Source organism: Ips typographus, linkage group LG4 (assembly GCF_016097725.1).
Source record: "Ips typographus isolate SLU linkage group LG4, UJ_Ityp_2.0, whole genome shotgun sequence".
Lineage (NCBI taxonomy): Eukaryota > Metazoa > Arthropoda > Insecta > Coleoptera > Curculionidae > Ips > Ips typographus.
Window position 1 is genome coordinate 11,647,204 of NC_138425.1, and position 20,006 is coordinate 11,667,209.

Consider the following 20,006-nt stretch of genomic DNA (forward strand, 5'->3'; position numbering starts at 1 on the left):
GTTAATCCAAAGCTATGCAAACGTGGCTTAAACAGCACAATTTATGATGGTCCAAAAGCCAATAATCGACCACCATACAGCTGGGGGTTAAGAAAGAAAAGCATGAGAATATCGACTAGTTAATTCGCGATTTCCCCGAGTCGGGGCGCTGTTACGGTCCGCATAACAAGAATTTCCCTTCAGTTTACGTTGGCCTTCTGTGGAGGAAAATCCGGTTTCGACTTTTCCTACCCGTACCTTAAAACTTTTCCGAACATCAACCGGTTTTTGCTCACCGTTTATCAGTTCGGCCAGAAGGTAAGTTTGAACCAATATTCAAATTTTTGTGAGACATTTTTATGTTATCAATTTACATTTTTTATGTTTTTACTATCAACGTCACGTCATAAGATAATTATGTATAAATTTGATTGGGGAATGTGATTTTTTATGTAAGATACAGACTAAGAGGGATAATTTACATCAAAAAGGAATCAACTAGTTAAAAGAGGTTATGAGAACGCGTATAGAAGTGGATCAATAGGGGGGTATGAGAAGGCATCTGTGCCACATTGGAGGGGTGAAAACTGCTGGCGCGGACTGTACAATCCCAAAAAGGGCAAAACGTGTCGCGTGAAGTAATACCAAGTAGGACAATCAATCTTAAAACCTAATTCATTAGTTTTCCTAATTTGACTTTACCAAATTAATTTAAAACCCCCAAAAAAAACATTTTTTTCTGCTTTTCTGTCGGATTATTGAAAGTCTAATTAAAAATTTAATTTTCACTATTTCCAAAGGGATTTACAGACACGTTTGGCAGTAACCACCTGGAGACCTTATACATTTTGCATGAGGTGTAAAGCTGGAAAAGTCCGGAAATCGTTTAATTAAATTAGTTTGGTCCGAGATGGTATTAAAAAAAAGACAAAAGTAACGGTAGAAACAATTAATGGAGATGATAAAAGCACAAATGAACCGTTTTAATCCGGGTCAGTTGATACGAGAAACTTTCCACATGTATTAAGTCGGATTAGAGTGGTTTCTACAAATTGAGAATTAACTTCTTTTTGTTTACTTACTATATATGTTCTTAGAAAATAATTTTGTTTGGCGGATTGAAGTTGCAACACTTTGACAGAACATTTTTAATTTTTCAAATTGGATAGAGTGAAAGAATGTTAGTTTATTGATGCAGTTATTCTCGTGTAGTTCTCTAAAGAAAAATTGAAGAAGACTAAACGTGTTGAATAATTCATTTAAAACTGAAACTTTTTTCTTGTAAAATCGCCGTTTTGGATTTAGTAGAAAATGCATTATGCGTTCCTAATTCAACTTTATGAAATTTAAAGCAGGTGATTTAAAATTCCACGCAACATAACTAATTAACTTCTAACCAACTAGGTTGAATAACTTAGCAGGGAAGAACTATTTGATTCTAAATTATAGTAAAATAGGTCACAAGCTGTTAATCTCTTTCTTCTGTTTTAGTAGAAATAGTTTTTACAATTGATCAAAAAACTATCAAATTGGCCAGAATGACAGTTTGTCTATATTTGCAGAATTAAATCTTTAAGTAGATTTTTTTATAAATAAATAAGTTATTCATGATTATGTAGATAGATTTAGAAGGTGAGTTTTACAATTTGAGTAATTTCATGGAAGTCAATTATTTTTCAGCATAATCCTGATCTGAGATATAGTTGGGTAACGGTTTTCTGTTTATATTGGGTGTTGACCTCGTTAGAGGTACCTCCAGAAAAAAAACGAGGGTGGGGGGTGAACTAAAGCCTCCGCCAAAATTAGCGACTGCGGCAAGTACTGCGGCCAACCCGCCAACGGCCCCACCATTTCGTTCAGCAGCTTCCGGCAGTCTTTCACCTCCAATGTTAATTACCTGAAACGAAGATTCAGCTCCGGGGACTTATCCTCGGAGTGCGAAGATGGCGACGCTCCCATCGACCCTTACACCAAGCCACCTCCAGTTACGTCACAACCTCCCGTAAGGAGTTCTCTAACTTTAAATAACTCGTTGAGGAGGGGTTGAGCGTTTGGTTTTAGGGTCCCCCACCACCACCTCCGTCGCAATCGAACACCAGTGGAGATTTGTCGCTCAATCTTCGATCCGGGTCAAAAACGACCAGCGCACCTAGTTCTCCAGCCAAGTCAAGAGAAAGTCTTCTTCAGAGAGTACAATCTTTGACTGGACAAGCCGGAGCTTCCATTTTAGGGGCAGCCGTATCTAGGTTTTTACTTGAACTTTAAGAAAAACCAATAAGACAATTTTATATTTTTTTTTACAGTGCCACTACTCGAGTGACTTCGGTAGTCTCAGGACGTCACCTAAGCCTTCTAGTAATCGACGATCAGAACACTGATTGGAGCAAGTATTTTAGAGGAAAAAGAATCGGAGATTACGAAATTAAAGTAGAACAGGCCGAATTTCGCGAATTGACTATTACGGCCACTTCTGATGGGGCTAATGTGTCCATGGCCGTGTACAGAAGCGGTACTAGAGTGGGAAGATCGTTTAGACCGGATTTTCTTCTGGTAAGTAAATTTTTTACATAAAAATTCATTGCTGGCTTAGTAGCATGTATCACGCGATTTCAGGCAGTAATTCTTTAATCCCAAACACACGTTTTCAAAGGCAAAGTTTGAAATTAAATTCCTTGCTCTATTCAGTTCGGATTTAGCAAGTATCTGCAAACGTAGCTGGAATTTATCCCAGATTTGATAAAGAACATAATATTCTTTGCCTTTGTCGTGTGTTTTGCTTTCATTCCTTTTTTATAGTCGGCTTTTCCTTCATTATAACGAAATTGGGCTTGTTTTCGTATTAGAAAATGTATAAAAGTAACTCTAACAAAATAATTAATAAATAACAAATTTCATTCTACGTGATTGAATACTTAAAATTACTTATACGATATTACCGTTATTGATCTTCTAATTATAGTTCACACTTCTGGAAACTACACTGCGTCAATGTGTCCACTAATTGGTTATCAAGGATGAATGTCCTATTTCTATTCTACTTAATTTTTCTAGCATTTTTGTTCTTTTGTGAATTTCAATAACACAAATAAAACTTTCATTCACATTAATAAATGCTCGAAATAATGTTTTAAAGCATTAATCACTCTCCAATACTAATTGGATACAGGTACACCCTTCCCCTTTCAACCATTTTAAGGAGGTTATAATAATTAACAAACTTATAATTCATATTTTTTTGCTAACCTATATTAGAAAAGCTTTGTACAATAACCTTACATAACCACAATATCGATAGAAATTAAAGTAACACAAAATAAATTAATAAAATATATAAAACATCAACAATACTGTTAACAACTACTTAACTATTATCTGTACGCCAGATTTACAAGTTAGTCGACTTCAATAATGAATAAGGAACATATAAGGCTAAATATCCCACTTTGCAACATTTTAAAACTAACAAAACATTCATTCTGACATATTTTCTTAAAACAGTGGCAAAGAAAAATACAATTTCAAGTCGTCTGCGAACTATTTAGATAACGCTGTCACGTGTGTCACAAACTTGTTATTTCGCAAGCTTTAGCCATCCGGAATTTCAAATGTATTTTTGCTCCTAGTATGCGTATGAAAAGACGTATTTTATCGTTTTTAGATGTTTTTTCTGTAATTTCAGGTCAGGCAAAATTTAAAGGACGCTGGCGAAGATTACAAGAAATTACTGCTGGCATTGAAGTTTGGTGGAGTACCCAGCATTAACAATTTAAATGCTATATACAACTTTCAGGTAAGATTATACAGTAAGTGTTAAAATGTAGGTTGTTATTGACTTATTATCCACTCACTTTCTTTGTATATAATGTTTATAACGCATAAAAGCTAAGCAAGGGCTGCAAATCACTATATCACCACTTTTAATAGGAAATGATGGGTCGTAAATCATGTTTATTGGTGGGGCTGTAAAGAAATCGTAAAGTTTTTCCTGTTGCAAACGATGGAAAATTTTACACCTTTCTAGTTCTAATCGTTTTTGAGTCAATTTAACTGAAACTCTGTGTATAATCTGTTATCATAATTCAGTATGGTATGATTCACACGATGCTATAATTTTAATTATTATTTGATATTCAACAGGATAAGCCTTGGGTATTTGGCCATTTGGTTCAGCTGCAAAGACGCTTAGGAAAGGACAATTTTCCGCTCATCGACCAAACCTTCTACCCTGATCACACCGAAATGGTAAGTGGCCACTTATTTACAATTATTAATAGTAAAAAAATACAGGAAATACACTTTGGCATTCACGCTTGTGGTACAAAACTAAACAATAGTTAAAGGGCGGTCTTGACTATAAACGCGTAAAAGATTGTGTTTGGGTTTCTCTGTCGTCGTGCTGTTGCTCTGAAGGGCTAAATCGGCCCTACACGCTGTCAATTTCTTGTTCCTGTTCCACGCGCAATATCCGTGATTTTGCCTCAAGCAAATACCCTAAAAAATCAATCAGAATAAGTGGGAAAAAATGTGTTACCTAAACTTACCTCTTCAATTTCGCATTTGCTCCACCAGTGACAAGTGTCCTTTGATTTGGAGTGGTTGCACCACTTGCTACTACTCGAACACGATTGAATTTGGCATCCGCATCCTCTTTTGTACATCATTTTCAGACCCTTTCGCTGCCGTCGAGTCAAAGTGTTCCATTCTAGTGCCATGCGACACAGGTTGATGTTGGCCTGAGAAAAATTGCACAATAAAAATTGACTTTCAAAGTTTGAGAAAGGTAAATTTATCAGTTTAGCCAGGATTAGTAATGCAACTTGTTTGAAACTTTGAGTAAAAGGATCTCTGTTATAAACAATTCAATGGATATGAAGCAAATTTAGTTTGATGAAAATACAGTAAAATGTCACTCACTCTTAAACTGTTGATCTGACCAGAAAGTACGTATAATTTTCCTACTTGCAGATTGACTCCACAAGTTGATGAATCCAATGGGGTATGGATTTTACCCGATTTGAGGGCGACCAGTCCTTTTTCTGAAATTTTGAACTCCTTCCTCACTCGTACTTTATAAACTTTTGTGGGAATTTTGTAGTTGGGGTAAAAAGTTTCGTTGACAATCTGCATTTTCTTCACCCTTGCCAAAATCACTGAAAACAGTTAAAGTAAATAAATTTCCCACCAACAATAAATACATGTTATCGTATGTTGAAATTTACTGGGTCATTTGGTAAATAATAAACGATGACGACGGTAATTTAACATTATTTCTGTTTCTCTGACGCAATACAAGATATTTTTGTAATCTGTCCAGTACTTGGAAATTGTTGTGTGTTTGATGTGGAAATGCCAGTCGGTAGTAACATTAATTTCGTTAAAAATAGTTGCGAAAAAAATAGCAAAACACTTGCAAATTATTTTCGTCAAGTGGTTACTTTGCAGTAAATTTATACACTTCACAACTGTCATAAGTCCTTCTTCATTCCTTTAATTTGTCGTAAAAATCCAGCTCACGGTCTTTATAAATCCGACTTTTCCCCAGATATTCTTCTTCCAAATCCCTGGCCGATGCTTTGTTTGAAGCTTTTATAGTTAAATCCCTTTTATATCGACTTTTTTGATAGGCTCAGCCTATACGGATAAAGTTTATTTATGTTCTGTATAGTTTCTGCTAAAGCATTAGCGCCACCAGATCAGATTACATTCAACAAGAAAAAAAATTAAAAAAAAAAACAACACTGTTATACATTTCGATTTAGCAGGAATTTCAATGCTGACAGTAAGTATGCAGTTGTGTGATACCCGGGGACATAATTGCGTTAATTTGATATTATCCACCATAAATCTTGTATAATAAGATTCAGTAAAATATCGAATAACAATAATATTGGCGCGTTTTGTATAATACCATAACCTGGAGCTGCTTTTAACATTATTACAGAATCACGCACTCAATTAGTTCTACCATTATGATACTACTTGTCGTGGTATTTTTTTTTTCTGTTATAAACAGGTAAAGAGTATTTTAAAAGTTGTTTTGCAGAAATACATTTGTTCTATAGATTCAATTTTACCGAGTTGTATGATTCTCACTATTGTATATACTTTATTATTTTGCACTATTTTTCTTATTAACAATAAAGTGTCTTCCAATCACTGTTGCAAAAAACCTAAAGATGTTATTATTGATTAATTCAATGTTCTTGTATGTAAAGGCAAATTTTTAATAGAAAAGGTTTTTTAAGTAATTTTATGCTACAGTAAGTTCAACCACAAACTCTCTATACAAGAAGAATCACGTTGCTAAACCTTTCACTGCTGTCTCGTAAACTTTGGATTGTTACTGCAGTTTTATTGGAATTTGCTGGAACTTTTCTACAAATTTCATACTTTCAACTGACACCCAGAGAAATCACTAAACCATATTAAATTGTGCTAAAATGATCAGTAAATAAAACAGGACGATATAATCCCATTGAATCATACCTACATAACTCTTCCATTAAATTTAATATTTAATGCAAACGTGGTTGAATCAAGGTAGGAACAACATACATTTACTATGCACATATCAGTACGGTAGCTTTTATATTGTCAATTACCAAACGGACGGAACAATGGCGTAATGCAAATAAACGATCAATTAATTTCTATCAGATCGACAATAAATATACGCTAGTACAAATCTTATATGGAAAGCAGGTCATTAAGAAGAAAATATTTATTTGTTTACAAAGTATATTATAAAGTAAATTTGTACTTACTTACCAAAGTCCGAGTTGCAGTAGTGTTCTTGGGGATGGGCACGGTTACAGCTGCAAGATTGGCTGTAGTCTATTGAGCAGAACAGTACAGCCAAAAAAAGTGTCCATGTTTTGTATTTCATCTTTTCCTACAAATAAATCAATTTTTGATAATTTAGAACGGGAATCTGTCCTCAATCTAAGTTACTTAATAGACTTTTTGAAGGAAAAACTTTTCACTTAAGGGAATATCCTCCACATTTGATCTTCTTGTACAAATAAACAAATCTCAGTTAAATAAGTAGAGAGGGTGGTTTGGGATATAAATTTTATGGCCAATTTAGAACGAAAATCTGTCCTAAATCTAAGAACCTCAATTGATTTGGTGAGGGAAAACTTTTCACTTAAGGGAATATCCTCCACATTTCATCTTCTTGTACAAATAAACAAATATCAGTTAAAAGAGAAGAGAGACAGTGGTTTGGGTTACAAATTTTATGGCCAATTTAGAACGAAAATCTGTCCTAAATCTAAGAACCTCAATTGATTTGGTGAGGGAAAACTTTTCACTTAAGGGAATATCCATAGCTAAAAAAACGACCAAACGCAATATCGGAAAAGGCACACAACCATCCCCAGGGGTTGTCATGCACAGTCATCGAATTTCCCCCCATTGTTCGATTTTGACGATCTTGTTGATTTTGAAATTTACGATATTTTGGTGGCTTAAATAAATTTTCCAGCAGGCTTTAAATCTAAATTTCAACCGAAAAAGTGCTTTTGTTTTTTATGTTACTGTGATGCTTATCCACGTTTTTCGTAAAATATACGACGCTATGATGTTTCCGTAATGAGCTGGCTAGGATAAAGTCGAGACACGTTCGTAACGACAACAACGACGATTAATCTGGGATTTTGTTTCCGAAAAAAATCTAAAGGGATTCCAGTCACCTGTCCACCGTAAATTTCAAGATTGTATGTAAATAACCACCGACTCGGGCATCACAAGTATACATGTGAATGCAGGAGCTATTTTTAATTTTTTGTTATTCTAAACGATTCCAAAAGTATCCTAATAAACTATCGGGTTATTTTGGACTGCGTGACCGTCCACTCAATTAACCAAAAAGATGAATACAGAATGAACCAGGAAGCTCTTAAGGCATAGTTGACAATAAATTGAATAACATAGCTATAGTTTGGTTTAGGAAGGACATGTGGGATTAATTAGTTCATTTTTTAGAAGTTACACTTATTTCCAGTAAATATTCTAAAGTACAATTCTTTAAATCTCTTCGAAGGTGTAATTTATTTGGAATTTCACATTAATCTTAAATGAAAAATAACCCTTGTTTTGACTTTCAAATAAAACAACGCTCCAGAATAATTAAATTTTCTTCTGGGGCCGGATTTTAATACCCTTCATTTATACGGTGAAAACAACAGAAATGTTGAGGGAGTAATTTGAAATCCCAGCTAAAATAAAACCAAATTTTGTTCTCTGGAATGTATAATTGCAAACATGCTAAATTTTACTAAATTCGTCATAAAATGGCGAAATAATCGTTTAAAATGCAGCTTATCACCCGACGAAATCTAAATAATTTTTGGAATTATTCCAATCGCGTTTGGTGTGGCCAGTCATAATAAATGCATGTGTTACGTATGAAAAGGTCATCGACTAACTTTTCCCACCTTTGAAACTGTGATGAATAAAAAGTTATTTCGAGAATTTGGGAAATCAATATTCCAGTCTGTTATTGGAATAAATAATATAAAATTAACTTTTCACAAGAAAGAAATGTTGATTGGGGATAGTAAGAGAAAATGCTTCTAAGTATGTTTTGTTTAACGGGTTTGGATAATGAACTTTGGCTTATTCATTACTAGAGTCTGAATTAGAAAGCACTAAAATTGTGAAAAAAAGCGCTTAAAAAGCAAAATTATTTTCCTCACACAATTTGTAAAAAAATCTTGAAAAAAAAAATTTTTTTGTTCAAATTCTAGAAATTTTATGAAGCTTTTAAACTGTTTTAGAAGCATACGGAAGATTTTAGACTGTTATGAAAACTTTCAAAATTTTTATTTTTATCAGTTTTTTGGACAGTTTAAAGAGCATATTGAAGGTTCTGGAATGCTTTAGAGGCATTTGGAAATTTTTAGATGATTCTAGAATTTTTTGGAAGCTTCTAGACTAGTTGAAGATCATTTGGAATCTATTAGACTGTTCTAAAAATTTTTGGGAGCTTCTAGATTGTTTTGAAAGGCTTTCGACTGTTTTAGAAGTTATACTTTACCTAACCTAACCTAACCTAACCTAATACCCCCCCCCCAGTATTAGGGGTTTATTACTTTTTAAATGTGAATATCTCGATAACATAAAGACCTAGAGAGACCAGTTTTGGCTCATTTTGTAGTATTTTTTATCCTCTTTCCAATGGCGTGAAATCTATAAGAGTTGAAATAAAAAAGTTACAATCATTCAAAAATTGAAAAAATGTAATTTTTGCAAAAAGTGCAGTTTTTGCTATTTTTTATTTTGCTCAAGAAGGGTTCCAATGTATAGCAAAGGGCATATTTATACCAAAGGACCTTAAATTAGGTTAAATAAGTACAAAAAAAACAAATTTGACGCCCTCTAGCGGCCAAACGGTGTGATCAACCAACTCATGTGGGGATATTTTTGGATTGCTTGAAATCTGCTCTATCTTTTGTTTTCTATGACATTTTGACGTAATTGTTTACCTCTGTACCAACAAATGTCTTTTGGTTTTTGTCTATGTAAAAAGAAATAAATGTTACAAAAGTTTGGTTTGTTACGGAAATTTGCGACATCCAGTATAATGGATGATTTAAATCTTATAAACATACAAACTTTATGGTTCAAAAATTGTCAATATTGACAGTTGCAAATTTTAATTGTCTACCCTAAAGTAGTATATAGAGGGTGATTAAATTTTAGTCTTAACTCCCTAATTTTGGATTTTTGCAAAAAATTACAAAATATGTATCTTATAGCTGATATTTGTGTGTTATGTTCCAAGTATCCAATATCATATTTAATAATTTTCTGTTATCTCTAGTCACATCAAAACTTAATATTGCTATAAAACTTTCTATTTATAATTTTAAGTCAATATTACACAGTTTAATGCATTTTTACAATGTGCTCAGTATTGGCTACCGGACTGACAAACAAAACCATAAACCGCCAACCCAAAGCAATAAACTGTAATGCACAAAATTATGTGAATATGAATGTGTTGATTTTACGGTTTTTCGCTAGCAACCCCATAAATGGTGGTCAATTTTTTCGTCTAGTTCCGAGGCCAATCGGCGACACCCACAAAATGCATTTAGCGTATCGAAATGACTCGTTTGTGCACCTATTGTATGTCATACTGTATCTAGTTTGCATCTCATAAGTTTAGTACGGTGTTGACAAGGAAACTATTGCGTTTAGAGATAAATGGGAGATGTCGTCCGAAATCGATGTTTAATCTCCAACTAGTTGTAAATCCAGTTAGTGCGGTTACCGATTAATGAATCAGTTAATTTACAACTAATCTATGAATGTGAATGGTACGATTTTACGCCCAAAAAGCAGAATAACTATAAACGGAAGTGGGTGACTGCATTCTGTACCTACACAAATTATTCACATGGAACCGTTCCTATTTTAGGACACATACGTAATGAAAGTATGCGAAACCACTTTGGGACCGGTTCACCCAATCAAATATGATATTTTTATTAGCCCTCATCGATGTAAAAAAATACTCAGAAGCCATGTGCTAAATTCAGTTAAACAAACTTTATTTCTCTCCAGATAAGATTAGCTTCTTACTGTTAAAAGACGGTTTTTTTAATAGTCAGAGCCGTACCGCAAATTTAGTGAGGAAAAATTGATCCCTGGAGGGCTGTAGGCAAGCCCTTTGGGTTATCCCGGAAACTAATTGAGTAATTGAATTTTCCGGAACAGTGCACTACAGTTCCGAAAAGCTCCTGCAGAGTATTGCAGGAAATTGCTTTAAGAGGCTTTTTGCTAGAACGTGCCTTTTTATTACCCGTTTGACAATGTTCGGGAGTTTTGCATAGACAGTGATCAGTTGATTTGAGTTCTAAATTAACTTTCTATAATTAACCAAAGTAATTTGTTGTACACGCACGGGTTATCGTTAAAAGCGGCAGAAATTTCACGGTCAGCCACGCTCCAGATACAATTTCATTAACTTTAGGCAAAATATATTAGAGTTTTAATATTTCCGGTCAATTATTTCCAGATTTAACACACAAAAGAGGATTTGATGTACCTAATTATGTAGCGATGTATTACACAAAGAGAAACAAGACACATGATGATAATTTAGTCGAATAAAATTATTAACCCCCGTTTGCACCGTCATAGTTTAAGTCAAACTTAACTTAAGTCTGGTTTAGACTGTGAACAATATAGGTGAAAAATATCACGCTTTGAACCATACTTAATCTTGGCTTAAAATTAAATTGTGTTAATTTGGAAAAGACTTTTCAATCTTTCAAACAAAATTTATTACTTTGTTATGGATAGCACAAATTTATCATTCCACTCAAGCAACAAGTTTAGACTGGACTCTCTGCTAATATTGGTGCAAAATGTGTGATCGATTTCATGGTCGTGTTCCAGATCCATCACGATCCAAAAAGAAAACGACAAAGATTGAGATGTGTGTGTGTTTGCCGGTAAATCCTGTAAATCTACACTAGAGATTGGGAGGGGAATTTGTTCGGAAACGACGTTATAGCGTCTAAAACGACACTGGAGCGCAGTTAATCTAATAGTTTTGACATTTTAGAAAAAAACCCAAAGGGGAGAGATAAAAGTGAAATGTAACGCTATCCTAAAATGGCAAAACGAGCAAATTAAGCGGTAGAAATCACACTAACCGGTATTCAGAATATCGAACGACCTGTAATGATGCTATAAACGTTACTTTTATTAAAGATCAACAATATTTCAATAAACAATGTTGACTAAGCTGCACTGCACGTAGGAGAATCTTGTACGTAAACTACTCATCATGTTTGTTTTAGTCTAAAAATGGCATGATTGCTCATGGCAAACAAGACCCTCTAATTTTTTTCCAAATTGTGTCAGCAATGGCCACGTAATTCTACATAAATTATGTACCACAAAAAATCAGTCGCAGATTGAAAGTGACGTAATCGTTTCAAGTAAAACGCGACCAAAATAAGACTTTTCATGTAATGCTAATTAACTTCACTTGCCCATATCGGATAATGGATTCACCTCAGGGCGTCATTATTGAATACGTTTGGTAAACACTGTCGATTTTCGTGTAACCTGTTTGACTACACCAACCTTCACTTGGGTAATGAAAGAGAAATTTATGACTGCCCTTCAACTTCAACGATCCAATCTTTGACCAACATTTTCGTCCAAGGAGATTCCAAATAACTCTCAACTGATTCACCAAAGTTTATGTGTCGAGTGCTCGAAATAATTAAGACTACTATTAAGTGCCAGACATGTCGTAGATGTTTCCTAAAGAATTTCATTCATCACAATGACGTGATGTCATCCTGTAGCATAAATTTCGCGTAATCTAAATGGATTCTTAGAGTCATGGCATTAGCAAACGCCTGAATTCCTTTTGCCCCATTTATAATTTTACACGCTGATTGTTCCATTTCTGTTTATGTGTGTTATACGTTTGTTTACTCAAACAAGTGCTGATTCAGCTAAAAAATTTATTCGTGAATAATTTCGCTTCGTTTGCATCCTGTAATCACACAAAGTTTGAGAGTAGCTCTAACCACAATATTCAAATTTAGTTGGAATAATTCAATTTGTCTAAAAAGTTCTGAACGCAATAGTATATGTGAAAAATATCCCAGTAAAAGCATCTACCTAATCATGGCTTAATTATATTCTAATTTTACATGTAAACAAGTTTAATTTTCTAAAATTCTGAGCTAATTGATCTGCTTAAAATAACCCTGTATATTAAAACAATAAATTTAGTACTTTTCTAGCTGTCAGGACAGCATATGTATTATTAACCAAGGTCATAACATGCTTTTATTGACCAAACGAGATGATTAAATTAATAGTTTCAGTGATAAGGTCAATAAAAGCTATTTGAAACATTGCAATTTTTTTCTGTATTACATTGAGTTCTTCATGAATTTCAACGTTTTCTGACTTGAATTAAAGACATAGTTTAAGAACTGCAAATAAAATAGGTTCCAGATATAAAAATAAAATAATTATATACAAGGTGGTCCAGTTTTAAATGTCAATAATTCACCATTCGATAGCCCATCAAAAAATAACTTAACATAAATTATATCATTTTCCTGAAAAATGCTTCCCAAGGAAAATACAGTCCATAAGAGTTCAGTTTAAAAAATCGGTTTCTTGTCATAACTGTCAAACCGCTGGAACAATTTTAATCAAATTTAGAACAAGTACATATGAAATTAATACTCATTATGTGATGTTAGTGACATTTATCGAAACTGTCCAGTGGTGTAAATAGAGAAAGATGATAATTTTCAAAAATTTCAGATTTTTTTACTTTACTTCAAATTGTCAAAATAAGTATCTCTTATAAAATTCTAATTTGAAACTTCGTTTACGAGATAATTGAGTTATTACGTTCAAAGACCCAAAACCAACCCAACCCAACTTAAAAATTATGAAAATTGACTTAAGAAGCTTAAAAAATGTCTTAGCCAGTTTTCATAGTTTACAGAAAAATTGAAAGACTTTAGTTTTGAAAATTCACTTAGAAATTAGTAAATTTACTTTGAAACGTTGAAAATTTACTTGAGAGGCTTAAAAATTGTCTTTGTTACCAGTTTTCACAGTTTTCAGACAAATTAAAAGACTTTAGCCCTGAAAATTGACTTGAGAGGCTTAACAACTGTCTTTGTAGTCAGTCGTTATAGTTTTCAGATAAGTTGAAAAACTTTAGTAGTGAAAATGGAATTGTAGCCATGAAAAACTACTAAATTCACACATTTCAACCTTGAAAATTGACTTCTTCATCAAAAAGTGACTCTGAACCAATAAAAAGTGACATCAAAAGCTTAATATTTGCGTAAGTTTTCCAAATTTTAAAATACATTTCAATATTTTAGTCTTGAAAATAGTCTTAAATACAGGATATTGACATTAGATTCATGAAAATTGACTTGAAGACTAACTTTTCAAGTTTTTTTACTTTGCTTTTAATTTTCTTAGAACTCTGGACTATTTTTAGGGCTTTAAAACTGCTTTCAGCTTGGAAAATCGAGTTTTTTAGGGTTTTCTTTGCCAAGTTTTTGACATAGCAGACAGCGACAAAAAACTAATTTTACATTTTCCATAGGCTTTTTACCATGCCATTTTACGCTTTGTCAGTATTAAATTGACTTCTAGACGCTTCACTGTGCTTTAAGACTGAAAAATCGAATTTTAAACTATTTTTTATAGTAAAAGTTAAGTTTCAGACTCTTTATTGATGAAATTAAACAATTTTGGCATTAAATGCTACGATATTAGTCTTGAACACTAATTTTTAGAATCAAATTAGTTTGAAAATTCGGACCAGTGTTTAATTGAGTAAAAAATTTAAATTAAATGATCAGTTTTACACTAGTCTAAAAAACTTGTTTTTTGACTATTTTCAGTGTCAAAAATTAACTCGTAAACCTCACAGATGACCAGATTTGAATCCTTTTGAATCATTTTAAAGTAAAAATTACAATAACCCAAGTAGACATTTCTGTCAATTTTGAATAATATCCAGTGAGGGTAGAAAAAAAAAGACTATCCCCCTATTGTCTAAACAATTTTGAAGAATGTCATTCACATCACATAACGAGTGATTTTTTAAACTGAATTTTGGAGGTCTGTGTCTGCCATAACTTATTTTTTGATGGGCTATCGATTGGTGAATTTTTGACATTTAAAACTTGACTACCCTGTATATAAAGGTAGAAATTTACTTACTACCTTTCCAAACCAATACTGGTATTGGCAAGGATAAGACCAATTGGGTAATAAAAACGTCAAATTACCACAAATAGCCAAAGTTTCTAACAAAACGAGCATCAATACTGCTAACTACTTTTGCCATTGAATATTTCTTTATTAATAATAATCTCCTTTGATTATGGTGCGATTTCCATCCATTTTCACAAAATGCAAAATTTAATTTAGTGGCGTAGTTGTGCACCTTTCATTTTAAACCACATAAAATTGTTTAAGTTTGTAAAATCCCACATCCTGTTCAAATAAGTGACTAAATTTGGATATTAATACTTCCATTACTAATCAGCATAATACACGGTAATGATAAACAGTTACTGTATACTGATAAAATCTAAATTAAATTTAAAATTCTTGAGTTAGATTTGAATGTATCGCTTCACAATTTTTACCTGAATTTGATAAACTGATAAGACACTAAGTTATTTTGATTTATATTGAAAATAACCACTTAAATCACATTGATTTAAAAAATAAAACTCGCTACACACGATGCGTAAAAATCCGCGTTCGTCGTCGTCTCCAACCTACAAATTACCGGCACCGACTGACTGAATCGAGACCAACTAAACAGTTTACGAGATTTAACATCGGCAAAATAATGCCACCTCCTAAAACGCAATAGTTGTTTACAAAATGCGTTTTTTTTGCAATATTACGATTTCTGACTCCCCCGCGTTTCAATTTGTAACTCCTTAACAAATTAAAAGCAAAACAAACCCAATCGGATTTATAAACCTTTCTAATTAAAAGTGATGCATCCGTGACATCATGTCTGCATCAAAAATGATGTCACACATTTAATCTGCGTTTCTTATCAAAATTTCCAATGTGCGGTTCTTCTGAGGCTAATAAACCACCCACATGTAATTGATAATTTTCTAAGAATTGTATGAAGCTGTCTAACTATACACAAGGCCGTATACATGACCCATATCGAATTGTCTGCACCCACTCCCTATAATAAATAAACGGGAAACTATCGGAAAACTTTTATTACCCGACATCCTTATTGCGTCCGGTCGGTTCAACATTAAGCTTGTATCGTTTTTCCGATTATTTTCGGTCCAAGGATAGTTTATGCAAAATGCATACACTTAAAATTTGCACCAATCAAATTTCAAGAGGACCGAAGAGACAAGGGTTGGTTTAATAACGTTTGCGGTTTCCAGAATAATCATAAATTGCACCCTAAACCAACCGAGTGTTATGAATTTGAGGACGAGGGTAAGCTCGTTTTGGTCAACAAAACAAATTGTTGCTCGTGTACAAATCACGGTTAATCCAACAAACCACTGGACAACAATGAATTTACATTTTTATTAGGTTGGAAAATTAGGTTATTTAGATGTTTAATTACAGTTTGAAGTCTCGGTAATTACAATATCTGGTTAATATGTATACAATGTCGTTGGCAAATCATGCCAATTAATAAAACAAAAAAAAATTCTTAATACAATTGTTCATTGACATTTGACATTTCAACATTCAACAAGTAATTTCCATAAATATTTGTTTTTGTTTTATTTTTGTCTTCTTTGAATTAGTGCTGAGTTTAATGCTTACTTAAATAAATGATTTTTTTTTATATTGTGTTTCGAGTGAATACTGTCCTGATAATCGATTGGATTGGCATTTTTTTAAAGCTTCTTTATGAAGAAAGTTGTACTTCCTGTTGGAAAGATTATTAATTTAAAGTATGTTGTTTGTAAATGTAAGTAATCAAAAAACCGTCATTTTTGGAGTTACCCAACGTTGCCATATAACCGCTATTTTAATTATTTTCGGTTTTTAGCAACCGACCAATTTTAAATTTCACAACAATAAAAAAGCCCGAAGTCCGTTTAGTTCGAATCCCTCAAAAACTTCACAAACCACTTAATCAATAATTGTTCTGATGCTGATTGGTTAGACATTTGGATTGAGATTTTTATCCTCAAGAGTACATTCAGAAAACTTGTAAACTAGTAATTGGAGTGGATGGTTCGAAGTAAAAGTTTTCCAACTTGGTTAATTAAAAATAATTTTCCATAAGCTACATCTCAACTAAATTTCACTTAATCTCAATTAGTGCGAAAATCACGAAATCAATTAACTCTTAGTGTCATTATCTAAACTATTAACATTTTTATGAGACGCCCCATAAAACACACCCTAAACTGGAATTATTCCTGTTCCAGATAACATCGCCTCGATTTCCGGTGGTCTTGAAAATTGGTCACGCACACGGCGGCTTAGGTAAAGTGAAAGTGGACAACATTAATGACTTTCAGGTAAGATTATAGATTTAGCTCCCGCAGGTCACATTCAAATCAACGGTTAAATTTTCAGGATATGGCCAGCGTCGTCGCAGTAGCCAACACTTATTGCACTGTCGAACCTTATATCGATTCCAAATACGATATTCACGTGCAGAAAATTGGGAATAATTATAAAGCCTTTATGAGGAAATCTATTTCAGGTGAGTTTTTTGGGGTTTTAATATAGCAAAACGTATTGTTTTGGTGGTTTTAGGCTGCTGGAAAACCAATACAGGTTCAGCCATGCTGGAACAAATCTCCATGCCTGAACGGTACAAAACATGGGTGGATGAGGTTTCTGACCTATTCGGTGGTCTGGACATTTGCGCTTTGGAGATCGTTGTAGGAAAAGACGGCAGGGAATTTATTATCGAAGTAAATCGCTGATAAATAATAAAGTAAAGTTAACTTTAACAAACAAATTGGTAGGTCAATGATAGCGCTTTAACACTTCTGGGAGATTCTCAAGAAGAGGACAGGAGGCAGATAGCGGACCTGGTGGCATCTAGAATGCAAGCTATTTGCCGTCCCCGAACCCCTCCACCTAGTGAAGAGCCGGTACCGCCTCCAGTTGGTCCCCGGGGGATTTTGGGTAGTATTAGCAGTTTAACTCACTCGGAAACTCCACCGACTAGTGCTTCAGATCATCCTTCTTTGGGCAGTATTGGACGCAGGGATAGTCAAGGTAAAAGCCTAGTTTACTCACACTTTATTTTGGGGTCTATTATTAAAAAATTTCTTTTAAGAAAGTCGAATAATGTGACCTGGATTGTCAACTAAACAAAACTTTTGTTTGGGCTTCACATCAAAAAAATTAGCAGTATTTAATCACCATATTGCCTTAAGGTGTTGTCTTTTTTAAGGGGGTCAACGTCTCACATTGGATGTGTATACTAAAATATTAATAGGAAGAAACTTTGAAGTAGGAACTTTTTCCAAGCAACTTTACTAAGTTTCCTCTTCAAAGATATTTTTGGAAATTCCGGAAAGAAAATTAGCTTCAATCTCCGCTTCCAACTGGACTAATTAGAGTCGAATTAAAATCGGGCTTGTTTCTAAAAGGCACTTTTGTCAGTCCTCTTTATGAAACATTTAGAAACCGGATTCCTTGACTTTACCGGTAATAACGAAACTTTGGTCGATCCATTACAGTTCCGAGAATATTCTAAATCGTCATTAAGCAAAACTTTTCGAACTAATAACGTTCTTTGATTTTAATAGCGTCCCAGTCCAGCACTGTAAGTAGCGCCCCAAGCACGGGTAGATTGCCAGACCCACCCCCTCGCCCCTTCCAGAGACAAGGGAGTCAGCAGGCTTCCGTTACCGAGGACACCGAGGACACCATGAAAAACCTCAGAAAAACGTTTGCCGGAATTTTCGGCGACATGTAATTATCTTGTGCTTGAAAAGTTGAGTTTTATGTTTTGTAACAGCGCATCGATTTAGTCAATTAATCTTTATGTTGTAAAATTTATATTCAATATATTCACAATTAATTGATTTATATTGTTCCACTGAATTTAAGTTTATCATACTACATTTTCTAATCGTAATTATAATTTAAACACTTTTTACTCATCTTAAGTTAATATGACGTTGTGGTTTAACTCAATTAGTAATATTATTTATCACGCTTGTAATAACTACTGTAAGATCGGTTAAGCAATACGTTGATATAATAATTAAAAATGTGGTACATGTACACTGCCTAGGGCCGAAGAGCTACCCAAAACCATTTAAAAAAAAAAAATGGTTCTTACACAGTGACACCCTGTATAATGATTATTCTTTTACGGTAATTGTTGTCGTGGCGACAAATATTTAATATTAGTAGTAGAAAACAAAATAACTATTCACGTGTAAAGCTAATTCGGTGTTTGTTGACTAGATTTTTTGAAAATGGTTTTTAAAATTTTCGAGTATAATTACTTTGGTTCGGTTGGGACTAGAAATCCCAACTTTACCTAAATTAATTAAACCTTTTCACGTAGTTACCTGCTATTGTTATAAATAAATAAGACAATATTACTGAACTATCTTGCACCCATCTATGTATATTGTGACGTAGAGTAGACAAATTTAACTCTTAACATGTGTTAGCAACAATATTTATCATTTTTGACTAAAGGCGCAACGAAACTGCTTAGATTAATAACAAATTAGATGAGTAAATGTCGGAGAATGTATTGGAAACCAGATTTTTCGCGTTTGTTTTCTTATAGACCGGAATGTGCCAGCAAAATATACTTTTTTGTTAATAAGTAAGTATATACATTGAAAACTAAACTATTAGAATACCTAAAAGAAAAGTAATACTCGTTAAAAAGGTTGTAACGTAGTTAAACTCAATTTCAATGCTATATTATTTATGACTGAGTAGTTTGAACGCACAAATATATTTAGTTTTGTTATTTGAACAATAAGCAGTAACATGTTTTTGTTGTATTCAATAAACATACTAGAAGCACGTGCGTAAATAAATTGATATTGTTGTTTCTTCCTTTAAATTATTATCGTTATAGATATATTAACATCAAAGTAGTTGACAACTTATTTGTTAGGGTATATCATTAGCGTACATAGATTTTACATGACCTAGAAATTTATAATAAGCAACATTGCATATTACATTAATTTGTTATTTTAAATTATTTTTTACCGATATTTTTATTACAGTTTTTTTAAATTCCTTTGTTAAGTATAAACGGTGCAATAAAAACGCGATAATAAGGTTGTGTAGTTGTTCTGCTGCTTATTATCAAATGTTACGTTTATGAGCATATTGTATAGTGTTATATTGATGGAATAAAATAAACAGCAAAAAGTCTTTCATTTCGTTCTTAATTTAAAAGTTTTCAATACATTAAGATTGAAAATATTGTCATTTTTTCCCTAATTAACTGAATAATTGACACATCACAGGACAAACAACATTAATAAGTTTAT

General features: G+C 33.2%; 2 protein-coding genes across 2 annotated transcripts; one reads left to right on the plus strand and one right to left on the minus strand.

Annotated features, from left to right (window-relative positions):
* Positions 1 to 1,762: 1,762 nt before the first annotated feature.
* Positions 1,763 to 19,887, plus strand: Syn (synapsin; the record flags this gene model as incomplete). The annotated part of the gene is made up of 10 exons (XM_081977616.1): positions 1,763 to 1,981; positions 2,041 to 2,225; positions 2,283 to 2,529; positions 3,659 to 3,769; positions 4,117 to 4,221; positions 16,941 to 17,033; positions 17,092 to 17,221; positions 17,275 to 17,435; positions 17,490 to 17,745; positions 18,282 to 19,887. Coding segments are annotated over 10 exons (1,677 nt in total), but the record flags the coding sequence as incomplete, so codon positions are not given.
* On the minus strand, positions 3,204 to 15,327 carry Timp (Tissue inhibitor of metalloproteases). Its single transcript, XM_081976982.1, has 5 exons — positions 15,153 to 15,327; positions 6,748 to 6,871; positions 4,894 to 5,129; positions 4,521 to 4,712; positions 3,204 to 4,470 (listed from the first exon to the last, which is right to left on the minus strand). Exons 2-5 carry the CDS (start codon positions 6,863 to 6,865, stop codon positions 4,303 to 4,305), a joined length of 714 nt encoding a protein of 237 aa, XP_081833108.1. The 5' UTR covers positions 6,866 to 6,871; positions 15,153 to 15,327; the 3' UTR covers positions 3,204 to 4,302.
* Positions 19,888 to 20,006: the final 119 nt, after the last annotated feature.